The sequence below is a fragment of the Ambystoma mexicanum genome, chromosome 1q (assembly GCF_040938575.1).
Source record: "Ambystoma mexicanum isolate Mex_15411 chromosome 1q, UKY_AmexF1_1, whole genome shotgun sequence".
Classification (NCBI taxonomy): Eukaryota; Metazoa; Chordata; class Amphibia; order Caudata; family Ambystomatidae; genus Ambystoma; species Ambystoma mexicanum.
The window spans coordinates 1,164,591,286-1,164,612,395 of NC_090922.1; the positions used below are offsets into that span (position 1 = coordinate 1,164,591,286).

Here is a 21,110-nt window from a genome sequence, read left to right on the forward strand (position 1 = left end):
AGCCACCCGTTCCAGACCTGCTCATACGCCTGAAATCTCTCTAGGTTCGGAATTGCATGCCGTATTTCTGGCTCCCGCAAGTAGCTCAGCAGGGAGGGCCATATCGTCACCTCCTGCATTTCAGCACCCTGTCTCCACGAATCCCAGTGTCCCCAGGATGGGGTGGTCCCGAATTCTGCAGGGGAGCCTGTTTCTAGGAACCCACATCCACTCCCCGACCGAGGCGGGGGACAAGTGGAGATTGTCCAAGCCTACCCATTGGTACTCTCTCTGCGATCTGTGTTGCGGGACGAGGACTTGCAGCTGGGCAGCCTTGTAATACAATTTCACATTTGGGAGCCCCACCCCACCCTGTCCTTCGGGAGAGCAAGAACCTCCCAGGAAATTCCCGAATTCTTATCCTGCCAAAGGAAGTTTACTGTGGCCGCCTTTACTTCTCAGAAAAAGGCCTCAGGGACTGGAATGGTGAGCATTTGAAAAGCATACAGAAATCTCGGTAGGAACGCCATCTTCAGGGCATTGAGGCAAACCAGCCACGAAATTGACAACCGTCCCCATTTCTCTAGGTCAGCTTGGAACAAGGTGATCAGAGCAGGGAAGTTGGCCTGAAATAGATCAATGAAAAAAGTGGGGGTGGACCACAAACTTCCGCCTGCTCCTGTTGCTATTGTGACTAGTAATAGTCACGTCCCAATAAGCACAACCCTGAAGTTTTACTAGCTAATGTCACTCTAAAACACACCACTTCATATAAGAAACAACCCTGTTTATTATCCAAAACACATTTATTCAGAAAAAGTGTATACATATAGGTGAAGACTCTTGTTGCCTCATACAAAAATAAAACATAACATTTCTACATAGTACACATTGACATTCAATCTGGGGTAGTTCATTTTTGGCCGTTTTTATGCCATAACGTTTTTCATATCCTACCATCTCTTCATATGGGAGGTCCAGTAGATATATGAACCTCACTTTTGGAGCGGTGTCTTGCCGCAATGTACAATAAGAACAAAAGACGGAATCGCATACATTCTTGTTGCCTGGAATAAACTAGACTCAGATTATTTATAAATAGTAACACTTCTCAGTTGTGTTTGTTATGTTTTCTGAGAGTTTTATACTGTCTCTGTGTTCCTTCACAGTTTTATCTTTAGGTACCGCGCAACATCCCCATGGGGTGCTTGTTGATTATCACCCTAGTTCACTAATGGTTAACCAATGGATAAACAAAAAGTGGTGTCGATGCACTGTGTTTCGGCCTTAGGAAATGGGATAGTCCACATCCATGCAGTGGTCTTCCCTTGGTGTTGAAACAGGCCTTTGTCAGGACAGAAAGGAATTGTTTGTACTGGTGTTAATCTTCTAACCCCAAATATCGTAATCTGAAGAGATGAACCCAACAAGGACAGGTCTTTAATTGGGAATGCATCAAAAATTACGCATTTTGGAAAGAATTTCCTTCAAACAGAAGAATAAAATCGCCTCTGTAGATGCTGATCGCGCCCACAGGCTTCTCATCTAATGGTTCAGGCTAAGGTCACGTCGAGCAAACTGCTACTGTAGTCCGCACTGTTGGCTCAATTCATCGTGACAGGGACCTCTCCTATTGTTGCTTGGAACACTCGGAAACCGTGTACGAGTACGTATGTCTCCGTCTTTCTCCCTATGAAGTTGGAAGAGCACTGATTTTGACCTGCTGATCTTAAATCCCGAGAGTACTCCATATTGTTCAATCAGCTGGATTACCCTCGGTATGGAGGATATGGGATTCCAAATATGCAGGAGCATAACATTCGCTTATAATGCAACCTTATATTCCATTCCCCCCACCGTGAATCCCTCTACTCCTGGGTTCCTCCTTCTGAATTCTCTGCGCTAGTGGTCTAGATATAGCGCAAAAAAGATTGGCGAGAAAGGGCACCCCTGCTTCGTACTCCTACTCAGGCAAACCAACGGGAGAAGACACTATTCACTGCGAAGCAAGCCTGGGGTGATCCATAGATTGTGTGTGGGAGTGAGGGGTCGTTTGGGCCCCCTCCATACATTCAGTACAGCTTGGACCACTTGCTCTTCCAATGGTGGGGGACGCCTCCATTGCCCTTATGTTAACATCAGCGTAATGCTGACATTGGCATAGATGGGGCTGTTGCAAGAGATACTTGGCATCCATTTTGTACACCCTCGACTCCATCTTTTTGGACTAGGCCTTACTGCGATAATACAAAACAACTTCTCTACCCTGTGCGGTGCTGCGCGTACCGCGCACATGGCCCCCACCCTTTCTCACTGTGTCTAAAAGCTTTGCAGCTCCATTCACACGCTCGAGCTGGAGGCGATTGCAACAAAAACAAATGTAAAATCTCACTCTTCCTCTGAGATCACTGTCCTGTGTGTGAACCGGCCTGAGCCAGGCCTTGTAGCTCATCCAACTCCACAACCTGCCCTTGCCCTCTTACCCTCGCTGTTGGAAAATTACTGCCAGTATAACCTTGTGTCCCTGTAAGGTATTCGCTTGATGTACCAGATACGTGACCCTGCCATGAAGCCCACCCCAGCGTGCCCCTAGTTAGGATCAGATCTCCGTCACCGTACATTGCATCCTGCAACTAACAAACGTCAACACGCCCCCAGTCTCTTTGATGAGTTCAGACGCACCCCGCGATCAATGTTATCATACTGGTCAAGACCCTTAACCTGGTACCCCATATAAGTCCCAATAAGTAATTAAGTAATAGTGTGATTACATGTATGCAATTTATAGGTTTATGATTATTTGCTCAAAGGGACTGTAATGACTATTGTTTAGTGCATGTTTAATGGTAGTGTATTATGTTAGCTTAGTTAGCGGCCACCCTGCCCCACAGCGACCTGACCCTCACCCCGCCTGGACACAGAAAGATGGACCTCGTGACGCTTACCCTGCCCACAACCCAGCAGCCAACCACGGAGGAGCAGCACCTATATGCACCTATACAACGCTAGCTTGCGTCCAATCATAATGAACTTTGCAACATTCATGTCTGACATAATTTATGACGCTTTCTGCCCTTATAATCAATTGTAAGTGTATTGTTTGCCAGAGCGCTCTCGGGCAGCAGAGTTCACTGGATGCCTATTCTTTATAAAAAAAAGACTAAATCTCGCAACCTATTCTCTTAGTCTCATTCCCCGTTGGGTTGTCTCTTATTTATTGGTATTGCACGTGCTAAGATGGGATGGGCCTTTACAATTGCCATGATACCCTTACATAACCTGGGGCCCAGTTCCACCTTACCCAATACCTCCTTTAGAAAGCCCCACTCCACCCTATCGAAGGCCTTTTCCACGTCTACCGAAAGGAGAACCGGGTCTCCCTCCATTCCTCGCGCCTCATGGATCAAATGCAAAGCTTTCCTACACGTATCCGCGGCCTCGCGGCCCTTTATAAAACCCACTTGGTCGGAGTGGATCATATGTGTCTCCAATATTGTCGCCAAAATCTGTGTATACATGTTTACGTCTATATTGAAGAGTGAAATGGGACGGTAAGAACCACATCTCCGGTGGTCCATACCCTCCTTTGGTATGACTGTGATCATTGCTCGAGAGAAGCATTCCGGAGCTTCTCCCGTCTCCAAAATATAAAAACCCGCCGAGAAGCCATCTTCCGCTGGGGCCTTTCCCGTTGGAATCCTCCCAACTGCCACCCATATTTTATCGGCCGTTATTGGAGCTTCCATTACCTCTGTAACATCCGAAGGTAGACTGGGCATCCGCATCCCCTCGAAATAACTCGTTATTTCTGCCATGCTTGCGTTGGTGCGTTTTCTGTAGAGGTCTTCATAGAAGGATGCAAATGCCTCTTGTATACCGTCTCTCCCTTGGTCTAATGCTCTGTCTACCCCTTCTATAGAGGATACCCATCGTTCAGCCTGCTGACCTCTTAGTCTTGCTGCAGGCATTACGTCTGCTTTATCTCCTTTTTCATAAAATGCTTGTTTCAGGAATTGTAGCTTCCTGATTATTTGACCCATATCAAGGATCCAGAGCTCCTCCTGTTTCCGTCTGGCATCCATAACCCTTTCCTCCCTCCCCTCTCCGGTATCCCTTGCCCTCTTGTCTAACTGGACAATCTCAGTCCACAACCTATTTTCAAACACTGACCGCTCTAGCTTTTTCTGTGCCCTTTGACTAATCAGGAACCCCCTCCATGTCGCCTTACCCCGGGGTACCCTCCCTCTCCAGTCCAGGTCCACTAGGACCAAGTCATGGTCTGGCCATGTGATCAGAGAAATCACAGAGCCCAGAGCCTTCTCCCAGAGACCCCTTGAAATCAACAATCTATTCTCGTGAAAGTACCATGTGAGGCTGAGTAAAACGTATACTCCCTCTCCTCCGGGTGCAAATGCCTCCATATGTCCCGTAACCCGTAAACTTCAGCATTTTCAAGGACCGCCCCATGTGTCCGTCTGGGCGCCTCTGCTGTACACCCACACGTGCCTGCCTGTCTGTCTGTCTCAGAATCCGCCCTCATAATTGTAGTCACTCCCCAGTATTATGTGGTCCGAGGCTTCAAGCATCATCTTTGGGAGAGTTTTCAGCAGGAATCTCTGTTGCCCCATATTTGGGCATTAGATTGTCGCAAATGTGAACAACACCTTATTTATTGACCCGAGATCAAGAGGGCACGTCCCTCTTCAACTGCACAAACCTTTGTGGCCTCTGTTCTTATCCCAGAAAAGGATTCCAATCCCAGCCTTCCTCAGGGGGCCTGACCGCCAGTATTCCTGGCCCAGTGCCCCTTGCAGGACCCTCTGTTCTTCCCCTCGTGGGTAGTTGGTCTCCTGCAGGAACAGTACATCAAAGCCACCTCTACGGAATTCCCTAGCTACCATTGACCTCATAGTGGGGGCGTTCATCCCCTTCACATTCAGCATCCCCACTCTCAGGAGGCCTCCCCCCCATGTTTCCCCGGACTACAGTCATCCTCCCATTTTCCTACACCTACCTCCCTTTAGGGCTCTAGGTGGCCTGTTCACATAATTTCACCCAGCTTCCTCCGGTAAGAACCACTTAGAGAAGACCTGTGCCCTCCCCCTTCCGGGCTAAAGCCCCCTCCCCCTTTTAACCCACCTCAGCACCCGATTCCCCCCGGTTACCATCACCAAGATCAGGCCACGAGTTTGAACCCGCTCCTTGCCGGTACCCTTCATAAAACACATCCTAAACTTTGAGCCCCCCTTCCCCTTAACACACCCAATCCAAACCACATACTTTTGGTTCATCTCTCTCTGCCACCCCCCCCCGTTCCCCAACCCCAACTAAGGGAACTACATATTTCCCCCGAGAGAGCATAAACCCCAGTTCTACCATGACTTGAGCAGGCCTCTACAGTACCCTGCTAAAATCAGCTTCACCCTGTTACATCTTGAAGAAGGACATTCTGACCTCTTGTTTGCATTTAACCATCTCCGAGCAGAGTCAAGTGTCAGAGGCGGGTGATGTATTCAGCTTTCTGTATTTCCTGGAGCCCGGTATCCATCGTCACCTGGGTCCCTTGATTAACCACAGCCTGTCCCCTGCCGTCTGGTCTCCTTGGTTCTGTGGGGTGTCGGCTTCTCCTAGTAGTTCTCCTGTGACTCTCCGAAGGTCTTCCTCCGTCATCAGCATGTATTTGTTGACATCAAATTCGAATGAAATGGAGAACAGGAACCCCCACCTGTACCTCACTCCTTTCTCGTTCAACCATTTGGTCAGGGGAGAGCACAATCTTCGCTTTGAGGGAGGAGAGGTCTTGGAAGATCATCACTCTAGATGTGCCGTACATAACCAGACCTTTCTCCTTTGCCTTTTCCAATATTTTCATTTTATCACCGTAGTTATGGAACCTGGCGAGAACCGTCCTCGGTACTCCCGCAGCCCAGCCCGCTGAGTGAATTCTTTCGATCTTCGCTTCATCTATAGTGTCGTCCTCAAAGACTAATTTTTTTATCTCATATAGTGCTCTCCTCAAATCAAGGTTTGGTTCCCCTTCTCGCTCCGGTATACCAAAAAGTCTGAGGTTGTTTCGCCTTTCCCGATTTTCCAAATCATTCATCTTCAAACTAAGCTCTTCCTCCCGTCTTTCCATTTTGGAAAATCTCATGTCCATTTGCGTCTCCAAGGTATCGAGCGAGAATGGAGTGTGCTCAACTTCCACAAGCCACTCCTCCATCTTGTCTATTCGTTGGGTGATCTTGTCCACCCTGCTCCCAATGTCCACCTTCATACTCCTTACTTCCTCCATTAACACAGCAACATCCTTCTTAGTCACCGCAGACTCCTCTGGGTCGGTAGCTATGTTGGGTCGTGGTTTCCGAGGACACTCGAGGTGTACCTGTATACTGCCAACTTCTGCCTGGCTGCGGCAGTCCCCCACGGGTCTTGCGTGGGATGTCACCTTCCGGGGCTGATCGAGACCAGGCACTCCAGGTCCTGATCCCCAATGTCACCCTGAGGCGGGCACACGCCTCTATATTAGGGGGCCCTCACCTCCCGCTAACTGCAGTCACTGAGCCCCAAGACCTCCTCACTTAACTCTTGATCTTTCCTTGTGGCCTGCGGTGTCCTTCGAGAGTCCTGAGGGGGTGCCGGCCACCGGCCCTCCTGGTGGTAGAAACTGTCATCCGGGGGCTCACCTGGGAGGGCCCTGAAACCCCTTGCTGTTGTGTGCATCGCGATAGGGCTGCTTGAGGGGTCTTATTCGCCCTGTGGTGCTATCTCATCTCCACCCTCTTATCAATCTGCAATCCCTTCGTGGGGGCCCCACAGCCCCAGGCAGCAGTCATTAATGGAGCGCCTTCCGCCGAATCCTAGACCCTCCGATCCCCCAGGGGTGGTGGGGACATGCCTCTAACAAGGGGACCCACACCTCCCTCTGGCTAATGCTCTCCAACCCCAAATGGTTTCTCACATCGTCCCTCACACACCCTCGGGGGTTTTGAAGAGAGGAGCTTCACTTGATAAGAACTGGGCTGCACTGCTCCTGTGGTTGGCCAGGAGGGGCCTAGGCATTCCCCGCCTTTAGTGACCCCTCACACAATCCGTTTGGGCCCTCCTCAGTGAATTGGGGGCACCCCAGTGAAGAGGAAGTTGCCTACGGCCTCCTCGTCTGACCTCCGCTGGAATAGCTCTTTGCTTTTCAGCACGTACCTCCAGCAGGCGCAGCCCCATGTGTATTCACTGCAAAACTACCTTGGGTGCGGGTCTGATGCCTCTCAGGCCTCTTCCGGTTCAATAGTGCTTGTTGCTGGCACCTTGTGTGGGGGAGCGTTCTTCCCTGGGGATCCCTCACCGTATCCCCCTTGTGCTCCGCTCTGAAGTGTCCGAAGCAATGAATTCCCTCTTGGAGTTCTTCCGGAGTCGTCCTTCCATTTCCAGCCCCTTCCCTGTTGTGGCCACTCTCTTTCTGAGGGGGCCAGACCGGACCACCTCCTGCCAGCAAGTATTCTCAGCCCCCGCTGCCATGATGGGTCAGGCCAGCCTCTCCACGCTCCATGCGTATCAGAGCACTGCAGAGGGAGGCGGGGGTACCGCTTTGAGAAGGAAGAGGGTTGTCCGCTCACTTCACCCGGCCTGGAGGTGCGCTTCTGCTGATCCTCGTGTCGGCCATCCCCTGTCGTGCCACTTTGTCATGGCTTCCGCCTATGCGGGTCTTCACCCTCCTCCGGTGACCCCCGGGAGTGGAAAAGGGGGGCACCCGAACCGGGTTCTAGGTGTAAAAGGGTACGGAGCCCTTCCCACCAGTTCCTTCAAGTGCTGCATCAGCCGGGCCATTATAAGGGCTGCTCGCACCCGGCCTCCTCTAAGGCTCCTCCTTGCTTCTCTGTGTTACTCGGAGCAACTCGTTCTCTTCTGTGTAGGACCCACTCTCCGGTCTTTCGCCCAAGCGTTCCACACCATCCATCGTGTGGGGGTCTTTTAGGGGTGGGCTCAAATCCCCTAACGTTCCAGCAACGCGGGAGCTCCCCACTCAGGCTGCCATCGCCTGCGTACCCACTGGTTGGCCTCGATATTTTAGAACTTTAACCTGTATTTATGCAGATGTGTGTCTAGATATTGTGTTTGTCTTTTATTTCGTAATTTACGATATGTTCTTACATTTTATAATTGGTATATTTATATTTCAAAGGTTTAATCAAACCATAATTCAAATAAAATCAAAAGAAAAGATAATTTAAAAAAAAAATCTAAAGCGAGAAATGCCAGAATGGTACCTTGCTTCATTCACTTGTGTTGTGTTTTTCTTAAAATACAAGGAAAAGGTGCACTTGTAAACCTTCTCACCTGAGAGACGAACCCAACATATGACACAAACTTCGCCATTAACTGAACATTCCTGGAACTGAATTGGAGAAAAAGACTGGGTTGTGCTCAATTTCAAAATGACAGCAAGAAATGGCAATAGCCCATTTTCTAAAAAACAGACTTCTGCAATTACTCGAAAAACATCTTCAGGCCGATTCATGGAATTAATGTGCACTGAAAATTCCTGCGGAAGCGTGCGAAACCGTGCGAATCGCAGTGCAAGTGCGAAAATCGCAGCAAAACCCGCGCACATCGATTCATGGAAGTCCGTGCGCAAGTAAAATCTGGGATGTGCGCTGAAAATCTGCGTGGCGCACGCCGGTGCACAGGTCATCTAACGGCGTGTGCTACAGCCACAGCGAAAGTGCATATAGCGCGGCGCACATAACAAAAGTAGGCGTAACACAGGGCATGACAGGCGGAATGGGGAACAACGCGTGAAAATGTGGGCGTCACGGGGGAAGTACAGGAGGCAGGTGCGCGGAACGCCCACACACTCCGCTACAACACGTATTCATGGAATCGAATAGGGCAAACCAGCACACCGGCGAAGACGCGCACAGGCCTAAACACGTACGCCACACGAAGGCAGGCGGTAGCGTACCTGCGCATGAAAAAAATGTGCGCCAAAATGTGCGCTAACAAAAAGCACGTACATACAGCTCTGATGATTGTCCCATACTGTGGCCCTCTAGGACAAATGACGTGCAAAGGGGTATGCGACAAACACGAACACCCGCTGTGTCAAAAATAGCGTGTGCGTGTATTTCAGGGGTGCGCAGGAAGTTTCACATGCGATTGGGCTTGGGCGAGCGGAGTGCGTGTAAATCTGGGGTTGCGGGAAGTTTTCACACGCGATAGGCCCTGTGCGAGTGGGGTGCATGTATTCCTGGGGTTCGCATGAGGTTTCACATGCGATTGGCCTGGGTACGTGTAAATCCGGGGTGCGCTGGAAGTTTCACACGCGATTGGCCTTGGGCGAGCGGGGTACGTTTATATCTGGGGTGCAAGGGAGTCCTACACGTGAATTGGCAGTGTGGGCCCTCCCAGGTGTTCCCTCTACACCCTCCACGGCCCCTGCAGGCAGCCCACACCACAGGGGACTACCCTGCACCCCTGGTCATGTCCCGCAGGCAGCCCATCCACCATGGGCATGCCCCCCAGTCAAGCCACATGTCACCTTGCACTACTGATCACCAACGCATGAACCCCTCCACCCCTGCCCCCCAGCAGTGCAGGGCACCTGCCAGTAGGTCCCCACTCATGTCCCCTTGCACCCCCACCCCCCAGCACTGAGGGGCACCTGCCAGCAGGCCCCCACTCATGTCCCTTTGCACCCCCACCCCCCAGCAGTGCAGGGCACCTGCCAGCAAGCCCCCACTCAAGTCCCCTTGCACCCACACCCCCCAGCAGTGCAGGGCACCTGCCAGCAAGTCCCCTTGCACCCCCACCCCCAGCACTGAGGGGCACCTGCCAGCAGGCCCCCACTCATGTCCCACTCATGTCCCCTTGCACCCCCACCCCCCAGCAGTGCAGGGCACCTGCCAGCAGGCCCCCACTCATGTCCCACTCATGTCCCCTTGCACCTCCAGCACTGAGGGGCACCTGCCAGCAGGCCCCACTCATGTCCCCTTGCACACCCACCCCCTAGCACTGAGGGGCACCCACCAGCAGGCCCCCACTCATGCCCCCTTGCACACCCAAACCCCAGCAGTGCAGGGCACCTGCCAGCAGGCCCCCACCAATGTCCCCTTGCACCCCCACCCCCCAGCAGTGCAGGGCACCTGCCAGCAGGCCCCCACTCATGTCCCCTTGCACAGCCACCCCCTACCACTGGGGGGCACCTGCCAGCAGGCCCCCACTCATGCCCCCTTGCACCCCCACGCCCCAGCAGTGCAGGGCACCTTCCAGCAGGCCCCCACTCATGTCCCCTTGCACCACCACCCTCCAGCACTGAGGGGCACCTGCCAGCAGGCCCCCACTCATGTCCCCTTGCACCCCCACCCCCCAGCACTGAGGGGCACCTGCCAGAAGGCCCCCACTCATGTCCCCTTGCACCCCCAGCAGTGCAGGGCACCTGCCAGAAGACCCCCACTCATGTCCCCTTGCACACCCACCCCTCAGCACTGAGGGGCACCTGCCAGCAGTCCCCCACTCATGTCCCCTTGCACCCCCACCCCCCCGGCAGTGCAGGGCACCATCCAGCAGGCCCCCACTCATGTCCCCTTGCACCCCCACCCTCCAGCACTGAGGGGCACCTGCCAGCAGGCCCCCACTCATGTCCCCTTGCACCCCCACCCCCCAGCACTGAGGGGCACCTGCCAGCAGGTCCCCACTCATGTCCCCTTGCACCCCCACCCTCCAGCACTGAGGGGCACCTGCCAGCAGTCCCCCACTCATGTCCCCTTGCACCCCCACCCCCCCGGCAGTGCAGGGCACCATCCAGCAGGCCCCCACTCATGTCCCCTTGCACCCCCACCCTCCAGCACTGAGGGGCACCTGCCAGCAGGCCCCCACTCATGTCCCCTTGCACCCCCACCCCCCAGCACTGAGGGGCACCTGCCAGCAGGTCCCCACTCATGTCCCCTTGCACACCCACCCCCCAGCACTGAGGGGCACCTGCCAGAAGGCCCCCACTCATGTCTCCTTGCACCCCCAGCAGTGAAGGGCACCTGCCAGAAGGCCCCCACTCATGTCCCCTTGCTCACCCACCCCCCAGCACTGAGGGGCACCTGCCAGCAGTCCCCCACTCATGTCCCCTTGCACCCCCAGCACTGAGGGGCACCTGCCAACAGGCTTCCACTCATGTCCCTTTGTACCCCCACCCCCCAGCAGTGCAGGGTACCTGCCAGCAGGCCCCCACTCATGTCCCCTTGCACCCCCACCCCCCAGCAGTGCAGTGCACCTGCCAGCAGGCCCCACACATGTCTCCTTGCACCCCCCACCCCCAGCAGTGAAATGGCGATCTCATGACACAAACCAAAAGTCAACTATGTACATCAACACATGTCCGCCACACGAAGGCAGGTGGTAGCGTCCCTGCGCTAACAAAAAGCCTGTATATACAGCTCTGATAAATGTCCCATACTGTGGCCCTCTAGGACAAATGACTTGCAAAGGGGTACGTGACAAATACGGACACCCGCTGTGTCAAAAATAGCGTGTATTTCGGGGGTGCGCGGGAAGTTTCACACGCGATTGTGCCTGGGCGAGCGGGGTATGTGTACTTCCGGGGCTCGCAGGAAGTTTTACACGCGATTGTGCCTGGGTGAGCGGGGTACGTGTACTTCAGGGGCTTGCGGGAAGTTTTTCACGCGATTGGGCCTGGGCGAGCGGGGTACGTGTATTACTGGGGTGGGCGGGGAAGTACAGGAGGCAAATGCGCAGAACGCCCACACGCATGCGCCAAAAAAGACGCGCTAATCCGGAAACACGTACGCCAGCAGGAAGCAGGCGTACGTAGACCTTCGCAGCAGAAAAGCACGCGCAAACACAAGCAAGCTCAGATGCCAGGATGAACATACCGATCCTAGCAGCAGTGGTCATGGGATACCGCAGGAGGAGGAGGAGGAGGAGGAGGAGGAGGATAGTCAGGCCCAGAATTTTCACACCCAGAACCAGCCTTTTTGGTATGCCTGATGACCACGTGTATGGGAGGTGCAGGTTTCCACCTCACATAATACTCGACCTGGTGTCATGATCTCTGCTTCCAAAAGGTCAGGGTTTTCCCAACTCCCTTGGAAGCAGATCCATAACCCAGGTTCCGAGTGCCAAACAGTCCCGATTGGGACCTTTTGGACCCAGTCCTGGTGCCAGTGGCAGCAGGCTCATAAATATGCCCAGTCCCAGCGCTGGAAGCGCCGGGCTCATAATGCTTGGGTGGACTTACCTGCAGCAGACCATGCTGCTTACTTGCCTGCCAGTTGAGCCTCTGATCCTCTTCTGTTTGGAACTACTTTTCCTGTTGGGTGGGGCAGGAGCCACTCCCTAGATTCAGAACACTGGAACTCTTCTGGAAAGCAGGAACTCTTTTCTTACCTAGGTGTGGCTGTAGAAGGAGACACCTAAGCACTACAGGAGGCTATTTTAACCACACCCGATGGATGAATCTTGCTTTGCGTTATTCTGCATCCTCTGCAGCAGAACGCTCATCGTGTCTTCTGCATCTGATGCTGGGCTTAAGGAAAAAGGCTTACCATCCTGAATCCAGTCTTCAGCAACACCTATAAAGACAAGAAAGAACAGGTTAGCATTACGGTCTTCAGTGACAGCTCTTCACTTACCTGGTCCATCGGCTGTCACCAACGCCTCGCGCTGCATTCCGGCATCTGAAAGACAAAGGCTTACCTACTCTTCGTGCGCTCCGGAGGTCTTCACACTGCATTCCGGCATCTGAAAGACAAAAGCTTACCAACTCTTTGCACGCTCCGGAGGCCTTCGGCGCTGCATCCCGCATCTGAAAGACAAAACAAGGTGCGTTTAAAGACATTGGGGAACTTTAATACTCACGTGCCATTACTCCTTTCCACATCTAACCCAGTGGGTATTCCGGCAAACTGCAGCCGCTCCGAACTTGTACCTGCAAAATAAAAAGACAGTTAGAGCGCATCGTGAAGCAGGCAACAAGCGCTTACTTACGTGCTTCCAGGCGCTTCTATTCATCACACGGGCTCCATCTTCAACTCACTTCAGCCCGTCCTCCGCCATCGCCGGAACCCTGCAAAACAAGAAACATCATTACTAAAGACTTTAAAGACATTAGAATTACTCGAAACTTACCGTTCGTGCAGTAAACGACGGACAGCAGTCCTCTGAAGTCAAGAGGCCTGCTCCCCTTATCCAGTGAAGAAACTGGTTACAGCACCCTGCCCCGAGGCAGATGGAGAGCACGGCGTTCACTTACCTAAGGTGAGAGCATTAACCTTTGGGGTTCTACAGGAGAAGAGAAAGGGAAGAAGAGAGAGACATTCAATAACCCAGTTCCTTAATCCCATATTTTCTATCTGCAGACATCTTACCCTTCGAGTCAGGCATACAGTGCACAGAGGTCCAGCCCAAAGAGCCAGCAGTGTGTTACACATCACCTTTGAAGATACGGTATACGCCCAGTCAAGACCGGCGCCTCTACGGGAATCAGGTGAGCGTTACAGAACGCAAAGCCTACCACAAAACTCGCGTCCAGGTGCTATGGAAACCTCGGATACCGACCAGCTAGCCCAGTTACTTGGGGAACTAAGGGCAGAAATGCATGCAGCCCGTCAGGAAACGAACGCTCTAAGAAGGGAACTGATTATTTCCAAGGAGCGAACAGATGATCTCGCTAGACAATTGCTACAGTCACAAGCCGGACAGGCCCCCTTACCCGCGTCTGGGGGAAATCTTCCTTCTACATCCTCTATGGATCCAGTGCAGATCAACCTACCTGGGAATGTACCTCTGGCTCCGCCCGAACGATTTTCTGGTGACCCAAAGAGGTTTGCAGTATTTATCAATCAGTGCCGGTTGCATTTCTTATGCCGGCCAACAGCCTTTCCAACTGATCAAGCTAAAGTAGCTTTCGTGCTTTCGTACCTTAGTGGCAATGTGGCAGACTGGTCGATCCCTCTAGTAAATCAAGATGATCTGGTCCTCCATGATTTTCAAGCTTTTTAGCTCAGTATGGAAAAACTGTTCGCAAGACATTCACAGGGGCAGGCCTTGGACAATGAGCTTCTTTCGTTGCGACAAGGTAATCAAGACCTTTTGGCTTATATTGCGTCTTTCAACAGACTGATAGTGGAAACTCAATGGCCTGAGGACAAAAGGATTACGCTGTTTTATAGAGGTCTACGCGGAGACCTCAAAGATGTGTTAGCCCAAGTAGTGAATCCCCCACAAGATTGTTCGGACTATATAGACTTAGTCGTTCAAATAGATCACAGACTGCAGAACAGGAAGGCCGATCGTTCCAAGTTTGATGCTCGAGCATTTTCCAAACCGCCAACTCCTTCCAAAGGAGTAGACTCCGGGGAACCCATGCAAATAGGGGGTCTGAAAGGTCCTCTAACACAAAAGGAGCGGGAAAGGAGAAAACAGTTGCAATTATGCCTCTATTGCGGAAACTCAGGGCACTTTCTTCGAGACTGTCCGGTGAAACCTGCCAAGAAGGCAGTAGGAGCTGCAGTTACCAAAGTTACAAACTCTGAGCAGGGAAACGACCTCGCCCGACAAGAATAGAGGTCCTCTTGCCGAGCGTGAAAACCAGTTCCGTGACCTCGCATTTCGTGATACCTATGGTCCTCATTAGCCCTGATAATCCGGATCGATTACATGCAATTGAAGCTTACGTCGACAGCGGTGCCATCGGCAATTATGTGGATCATGAAATGGTTTTGAGGATGAATCTAACTCTTTGTCCCAAGGCTGTAAAGGACGTCATTACTACGGTGGATGGTACGGAGATAGCCTCCGGGCCAGTAACGCATACCACTCAAGAGGTGACGCTAGTAAGTCAAGATGGACACCATGAGAAGATCGTGTTTGATGTGATCAAGGCCCCTCAGTTTCAGATTATTCTAGGAATACCTTGGTTAGAGAAACACAATCCTCTGATCGATTGGCGAGCAAGAACGGTCCAGTTTCCAGAATGTGTCTCTACTTGTCACCCTCCACCTGGTGTTGCACTGGCAGCAATTTCTTCACAGACTCCCCAGTTACCTCCCGAATACCTAGAATACCAAGATGTTTTCCGGAAGGATCAGGCTAACTCTCTACCTCCTCATAGGTCTTATGACTGCCAGATAGACCTGATACCTGGATCTACTCCTCCTTGTAGTAGAATTTATGCCCTCACCGAGCCTGAGAACCTTCACCTTCGACAATACCTGGATCAATACCTGGCAAATGGGTTTATTCGTCCTTTCAAGTCCCCTGCTTCTTCAGCTTTGTTCTTCGTTCCAAAAAAGGAAGGAGACCTTAGAACTTGTATAGATTATCGCTCCCTGAACCAGATCACCGTTAAGAATAGATATCCGTTACCTTTGATCCCTGAACTCCTGGACCAAGTCAGAAAAGCATGCATATATACAAAGCTGGATCTTAGAGGAGCTTACCACTTGGTACGAGTAAAAGAGGGCGATGAATGGAAGACGGCCTTCCGCACCAAGTATGGGCTATTTGAATATCAGGTCATGCCCTTCGGACTTTGCAATGCCCCGGCCGCCTTTCAATATTTTATGAACGATGTCCTCAGAGAGCTCATAGATGTGTGTGTTGTTGTTTACATTGACGACATCCTCGTTTATTCTTGATCGGAATCTGAACATCGGAAACACGTGAAAATCGTCCTCGAAAGATTGCGTCAACACAAACTTTTCGCTAAGTTGGAAAAATGTGTTTTCAACGTGACTGAAGTTGAATTCTTGGGATTCATATTATCACCTGGCGGGGTGCGTATGGATTCAAAGAAGGTCGATGCAGTTCTCAAATGGCCATCACCATCCTCCGTAAAAGGTGTGCAAAGCATGTTAGGCTTCGCTAACTTTTACCGCAGGTTTATCCCCGAATTCTCTCGAATAGTCCAGCCCATCACTGCCTTGTTAAAGAAAAACAAACGTTTTGAATGGTCTACCGAGGCGGAACAAGCTTTCCAGGATTTGAAGACTAAATTTATCTCTGCACCAATCTTAAAACACCCTCGCCCCGAACTTCCCTACATCATGGAAACTGATGCTTCAAGCCTTGCCATGGGGGCAGTTCTATCACAAAAGGACCCGGTAACCAATCAGTTGCATCTCGTGGTATTTTGGTCCCGCAAATTCTCGCCTCCTGAAATCAATTACACGATTACTGACAAGGAACTTCTGGCTATCAAGTCTGCCTTTAAGGCTTGGCGGCATTATCTGCTGGGGGCCCGACACACCGTTACTGTGATTACGGATCACCGAAACCTGCAATATTTGAAAACCGCAAAAGCCCAATCCTCTAGACAGCTCCGTTGGGCATTATTCTTTGCCGAGTTTGACTTCATAATTACCTATCGACCTGGTACAAAGAACGGTAAAGCTGATGCCCTTTCTCGGATGGGAGTGGAAGAACACTTGATCAACCCTAAACCTGTACCAATCATTCCCGAACAAAGAATTCTGGGTGCAATCGCCACAGAATCCATAGAGGAAGTTAAGGATAAAGCCAGGCAACTTGTAACTCCAGCAGACATACAGAATTGGCATCTGCAGGGAAAGGACTTTGCAGTAAAGGACAACTTATTGTATTTCCAAGAACGATTATACCTACCCAGCACAGATTTACAGAAAAAAGTAATCTCTTGTTATCACGATTCTTTAATGGAAGGACATCCCGGTATGGCCAAGACCTCAGAAAAGATCAAGCGCTACTTCTGGTGGCCGTCTTGGAAAAAAGATATCAGAGACTTTATAATGTCCTGTGGAGTATGCGCCCAAAACAAGAGTCAAAAGGAAAGACCAGCAGGCCTCTTACGCCCTATTGACATCCCACCTCGCCCATGGCATACGCTTTCTATGGACTTCATCACCGATCTACCTCCATGCTCCGGATACAATACGATTCTAGTAATCGTGGACTTATTCTCCAAGATGGCGCATTTCATTCCGCTCAAAGGCTTGCCAACAGCAGCAACTCTGGCCCGAGAATTTCTCGAAAACATCGTCCGACTGCACGGTTTTCCTTCGGTTCTAATTTTGGATCGAGGTAGTCAATTTATTTCTCATTTTTGGCGAAGTTGCTGTCGGTCGGCTCAAATTGATGTGAGACTATCGACCAGTCACCACCCTCAGACCGACGGACAAACCGAGAGGACCAATCAAACTCTGGAACAGTATTTACGCTGCATGCTGCAACAAACTGAAAAAACTTGGAAAGACATCCTTTGGATAGCCGAATATGCCTACAATAACTCTGTCCATTCGGGAACTGGGAAAACCCCGTTTTTTCTTTTGTACGGCAGTCACCCTCGAACCTCGGAGTTGGATCCCCTCCAAGATCTTGAAACACCAGCAGTAGACTACCTGCATTCTACAATCACCCAAGCCTTTAAGGAAGCTGTTTCTCAACTTCAAAGGGCTAAAGAACAATACAAGAAAGGAGCAGATCAACATCGGAAGGAAGCCCCTCAATATCAAGTAGGGGATCAAGTCTGGTTATCCACCAAATATCTACCTCTAAAAGGGCCACGCACATTCAACCCAAGATACCTTGGTCCCTATTCCATCACTACCATAGTAAACCCACTAGCGGTCAAGTTGGACTTGCCCCCGCACATGAAGATACATCCGGTCTTCCACGTCTCTCTATTAAAACCCGTGCAACCTCAAACCCGACTAACTAAATCTCCAAAACCTATCCTAGTTGATGGAGAACTCGAGTTTGAAGTCAAAAGCATTCTGGACTCCAAGATCTCCAAATCTAAACTATTTTACCTAATTGACTGGAAAGGCTACGGCCCCCAAGAGAGATCCTGGGAACCTGCTGAATATGTCCACGCTCCTCGCCTAATCAAAGGATTTCACCGAACATTTCCTGACAAGCCAAAACCCCCGGAGAAGCCTGGTTTGGGAGGGGCCTTGAGGGGGGGTACTGTCATGATCTCTGCTTCCAAAAGGTCAGGGTTTTCCCAACTCCCTTGGAAGCAGATCCATAACCCAGGTTCCGAGTGCCAACCAGTCCCAATTGGGACCTTTTGGACCCAGTCCTGGCGCCAGTGGAACCAGGCTCATAAATATGCCCAGTCCCAGCGCTGGAAGCGCTGGGCTCATAATGCTTGGGTGGACTTACCTCCAGCAGACCATGCTGCTTACTTGCCTGCCAGTTGAGCCTCTGATCCTCTTCTGTTTGGAACTACTTTTCCTGTTGGGTGGGGCAGGAGCCTCTCCCTAGATTCAGAACACTGGAACTCTTCTGGAAAGCAGGAACTCTTTTCTTACCTAGGTGTGGCTGTAGAAGGAGACACCTAAGCACTACAGGAGGCTATTTTAACCACACCCGATGGATGAATCTTGCTTTGCGTTATTCTGCATCCTCTGCAGCAGAACGCTCATCGTGTCTTCTGCATCTGATCCTGGGCCTAAGGAAAAAGGCTTACCATCCTGAATCCAGTCTTCAGCAACACCTATAAAGACAAGAAAGAACAGGTTAGCATTACGGTCTTCAGTGACAGATCTTCACTTACCTGGTCCATCTGCTGTCACCAACGCCTCACGCTGCATTCCGGCATCTGAAAGACAAAGGCTTACCTACTCTTCGTGCGCTCCGGAGGTCTTCACACTGCATTCCGGCATCTGAAAGACAAAAGCTTACCAACTCTTCGCACACTCCGGAGGCCTTCGGCGCTGCATCCCGCATCTGAAAGACAAAACAAGGTGCGTTTAAAGACATTGGGGAACTTTAATACTCACGTGCCATTACTCCTTTCCACATCTAACCCAGTGGGTATTCCGGCACCCTGCAGCCGCTCCGAACTTGTACCTGCAAAATAAAAAGACAGTTAGAGCGCATCGTGAAGCAGACAACACGCGCTTACTTACGTGCTTCCAGGCGCTTCTATTCATCACACGGGCTCCATCTTCAACTCACTTCAGCCCGTCATCCGCCATCGCCGGAACCCTGCAAAACAAGAAACATCATTACTAAAGACTTTAAAGACATTAGAATTACTCGAAACTTACCGTTCGTGCAGTAAACGACGGACAGCAGTCCTCTGAAGTCAAGAGCCCTGCTCCCCTTATCCAGTGAAGAAACTGGTTACAGCACCCTGCCCCGAGGCAGATGGAGAGCACGGCGTTCACTTACCTAAGGTGAGAGCGTTAACCTTTGGGGTTCTACAGGAGAAGAGAAAGGGAAGAAGAGAGAGACATTCAATAACCCAGTTCCTTAATCCCATATTTTCTATCTGCAGACATCTTACCCTTCGAGTCAGGCATACAGTGCACAGAGGTCCAGCCCAGAGAGCCAGCCGTGTGTTGCACATCACCTTTGAAGATACGGTATACGCCCAGTCAAGACCGGCGCCTCTACGGGAATCAGGTGAGCGTTACACCTGGTCAGTGAGTGGGAGGATGACCTCACATCACCCACCCTCTGCTTCCAAGCACTCAGCCCCCTGGAGAAGGTCCTCAATGTACTGCACTTTTTGGCCACCGGATCATTTCAGCGGACAAGTGCCATAGTGGGGGAGGGGGGTTGTCATAGGCCACGCAGTCACGCTGCCTACACCAGGTCTTGGCCATCGTGACTGCAGGCCCATTAGTCCGCTGGCACTTATACCTGCCCAGAACACCTGCAGAAAGGCAGGCTGCCGTCCAGGATTTCTACGGGGTGGCACAATTCCCCAAAATCCTAGGTGCCATTGATTGCACCCATGTGGCTCTACGTCCTCCCAGGGCATCAGAGCACATCTATAGAAACCGCAAGCACTGGCATTCCATCAACGTCCAGGTAGTATGTGATGCCAAGGGAATCATCACCTCTGTATATGCCAACTATCCAGGGTCCACCTACGACAGTTTCATTTACAGAATGTCAACCCTAAACCGGGACCTAGAAGCTGGGCGGCATGGCGATACATGGCTGCTCGGTGAGTATAAATGCCACAGCACATGCATGCATGCCAGATACTAAGTAATGTCACAACGCTACTAATGATACCCATCACCACCTCCCCAGGGGACAGTGCCTACCCTCTGAGCACCCACATGATGACGCCAATTCGGAACCCCACCACGCCACCCGAGGTAAGATACAACACAGCCCATATTGCAACCCGGGGCATAGTGGAGCGCACATTCGGAGTGCTCAAGTCACGCTTTCGCTCCCTTGACCGTTCCGCTCCCCCAGTAGTGTGCAGGATCATAGTGGCAGCATGTGTACTGCACAACGTTGCAACACGCCGGGGCCTACCGGTGGATATGGTGGTGCCCCCACATCCCTAACCACATGCACGCCCGCTGCGCATGGGAGGGGCAAGGGCACGGGGTGAGGCAGACCGAACGCAGCTGTTGGCTAATTACTTCACTTAGAATCACACCCCTGTGGTGTGCACACAGCCCTGCCACATACCAGCTGACAATCGATGATGACACAAGGGACAGTGAACTGTCACAACCATACCAGCCTGAGATTGGTCACCTGGAAGTGTCACAATGTGTGCATCCCTACCTACAGAAACACCACCAATGCTGTGTCATCAAAAGACACATATGCTGCTACATGCATTACCCCCTTGCAAAATACAACCTGAGAACAGTGCCATGTCACCCAACCCCTCCCCAGCCCCACCACCCAACACACCATGGTGTGTCATGCTATGTGAGAGCAAACAAAGCAATCCCGAAAACCTGACACAAGTGTCACAAAGTGCAGTGTCCCTAATGGAAACTGGCCACACACAATATGCTCCCAGTAATGTTGAACTAACAACACACATGACCAAATACTTACCAACAATACAATGCAGCTACACAAGCTCAAACATAACTAAAACATGACAGTACTAAGTTAAAGTAGTCGTAGTTTTACAACCTGAATATGCCACCACATCGCCCCCTTCCAACTGTAGTCTTGCAGGCTTCAAAACGTGTCTGTGTACTGCATACAACATGAACTCCATCTCCGAAGTAGATGGCCTTGTGAAGACATGAGGAATGAACCTGCAAATTTAGAGGGAGACATGGAAGCAGAAGCATACATAATTCCAACATGCAGTGTACAATACAACAACAATATACACAAGGAATGTCTACACAGTATTGACTACAGACTGCCTA

At 51.3% G+C, this 21,110-nt stretch overlaps 1 protein-coding gene across 3 annotated transcripts in view; it reads right to left on the bottom strand.

Annotated features, from left to right (window-relative positions):
* Nucleotides 1-21,110, bottom strand: part of FPGT (fucose-1-phosphate guanylyltransferase) — a 172,308-nt gene that overhangs the window by 10,823 nt on the left and 140,375 nt on the right. For 2 of the 3 annotated variants that reach the window (XM_069641914.1, XM_069641913.1), the window contains one exon: nucleotides 20,866-20,993. The exons of the other annotated variant lie outside the window; for it this stretch is intronic. In XM_069641914.1, coding sequence (XP_069498015.1) covers nucleotides 20,866-20,993 — 128 coding nt within the window. The remainder of the gene's footprint in view (nucleotides 1-20,865; nucleotides 20,994-21,110) is intronic. 3 annotated transcript variants of the gene reach the window in all.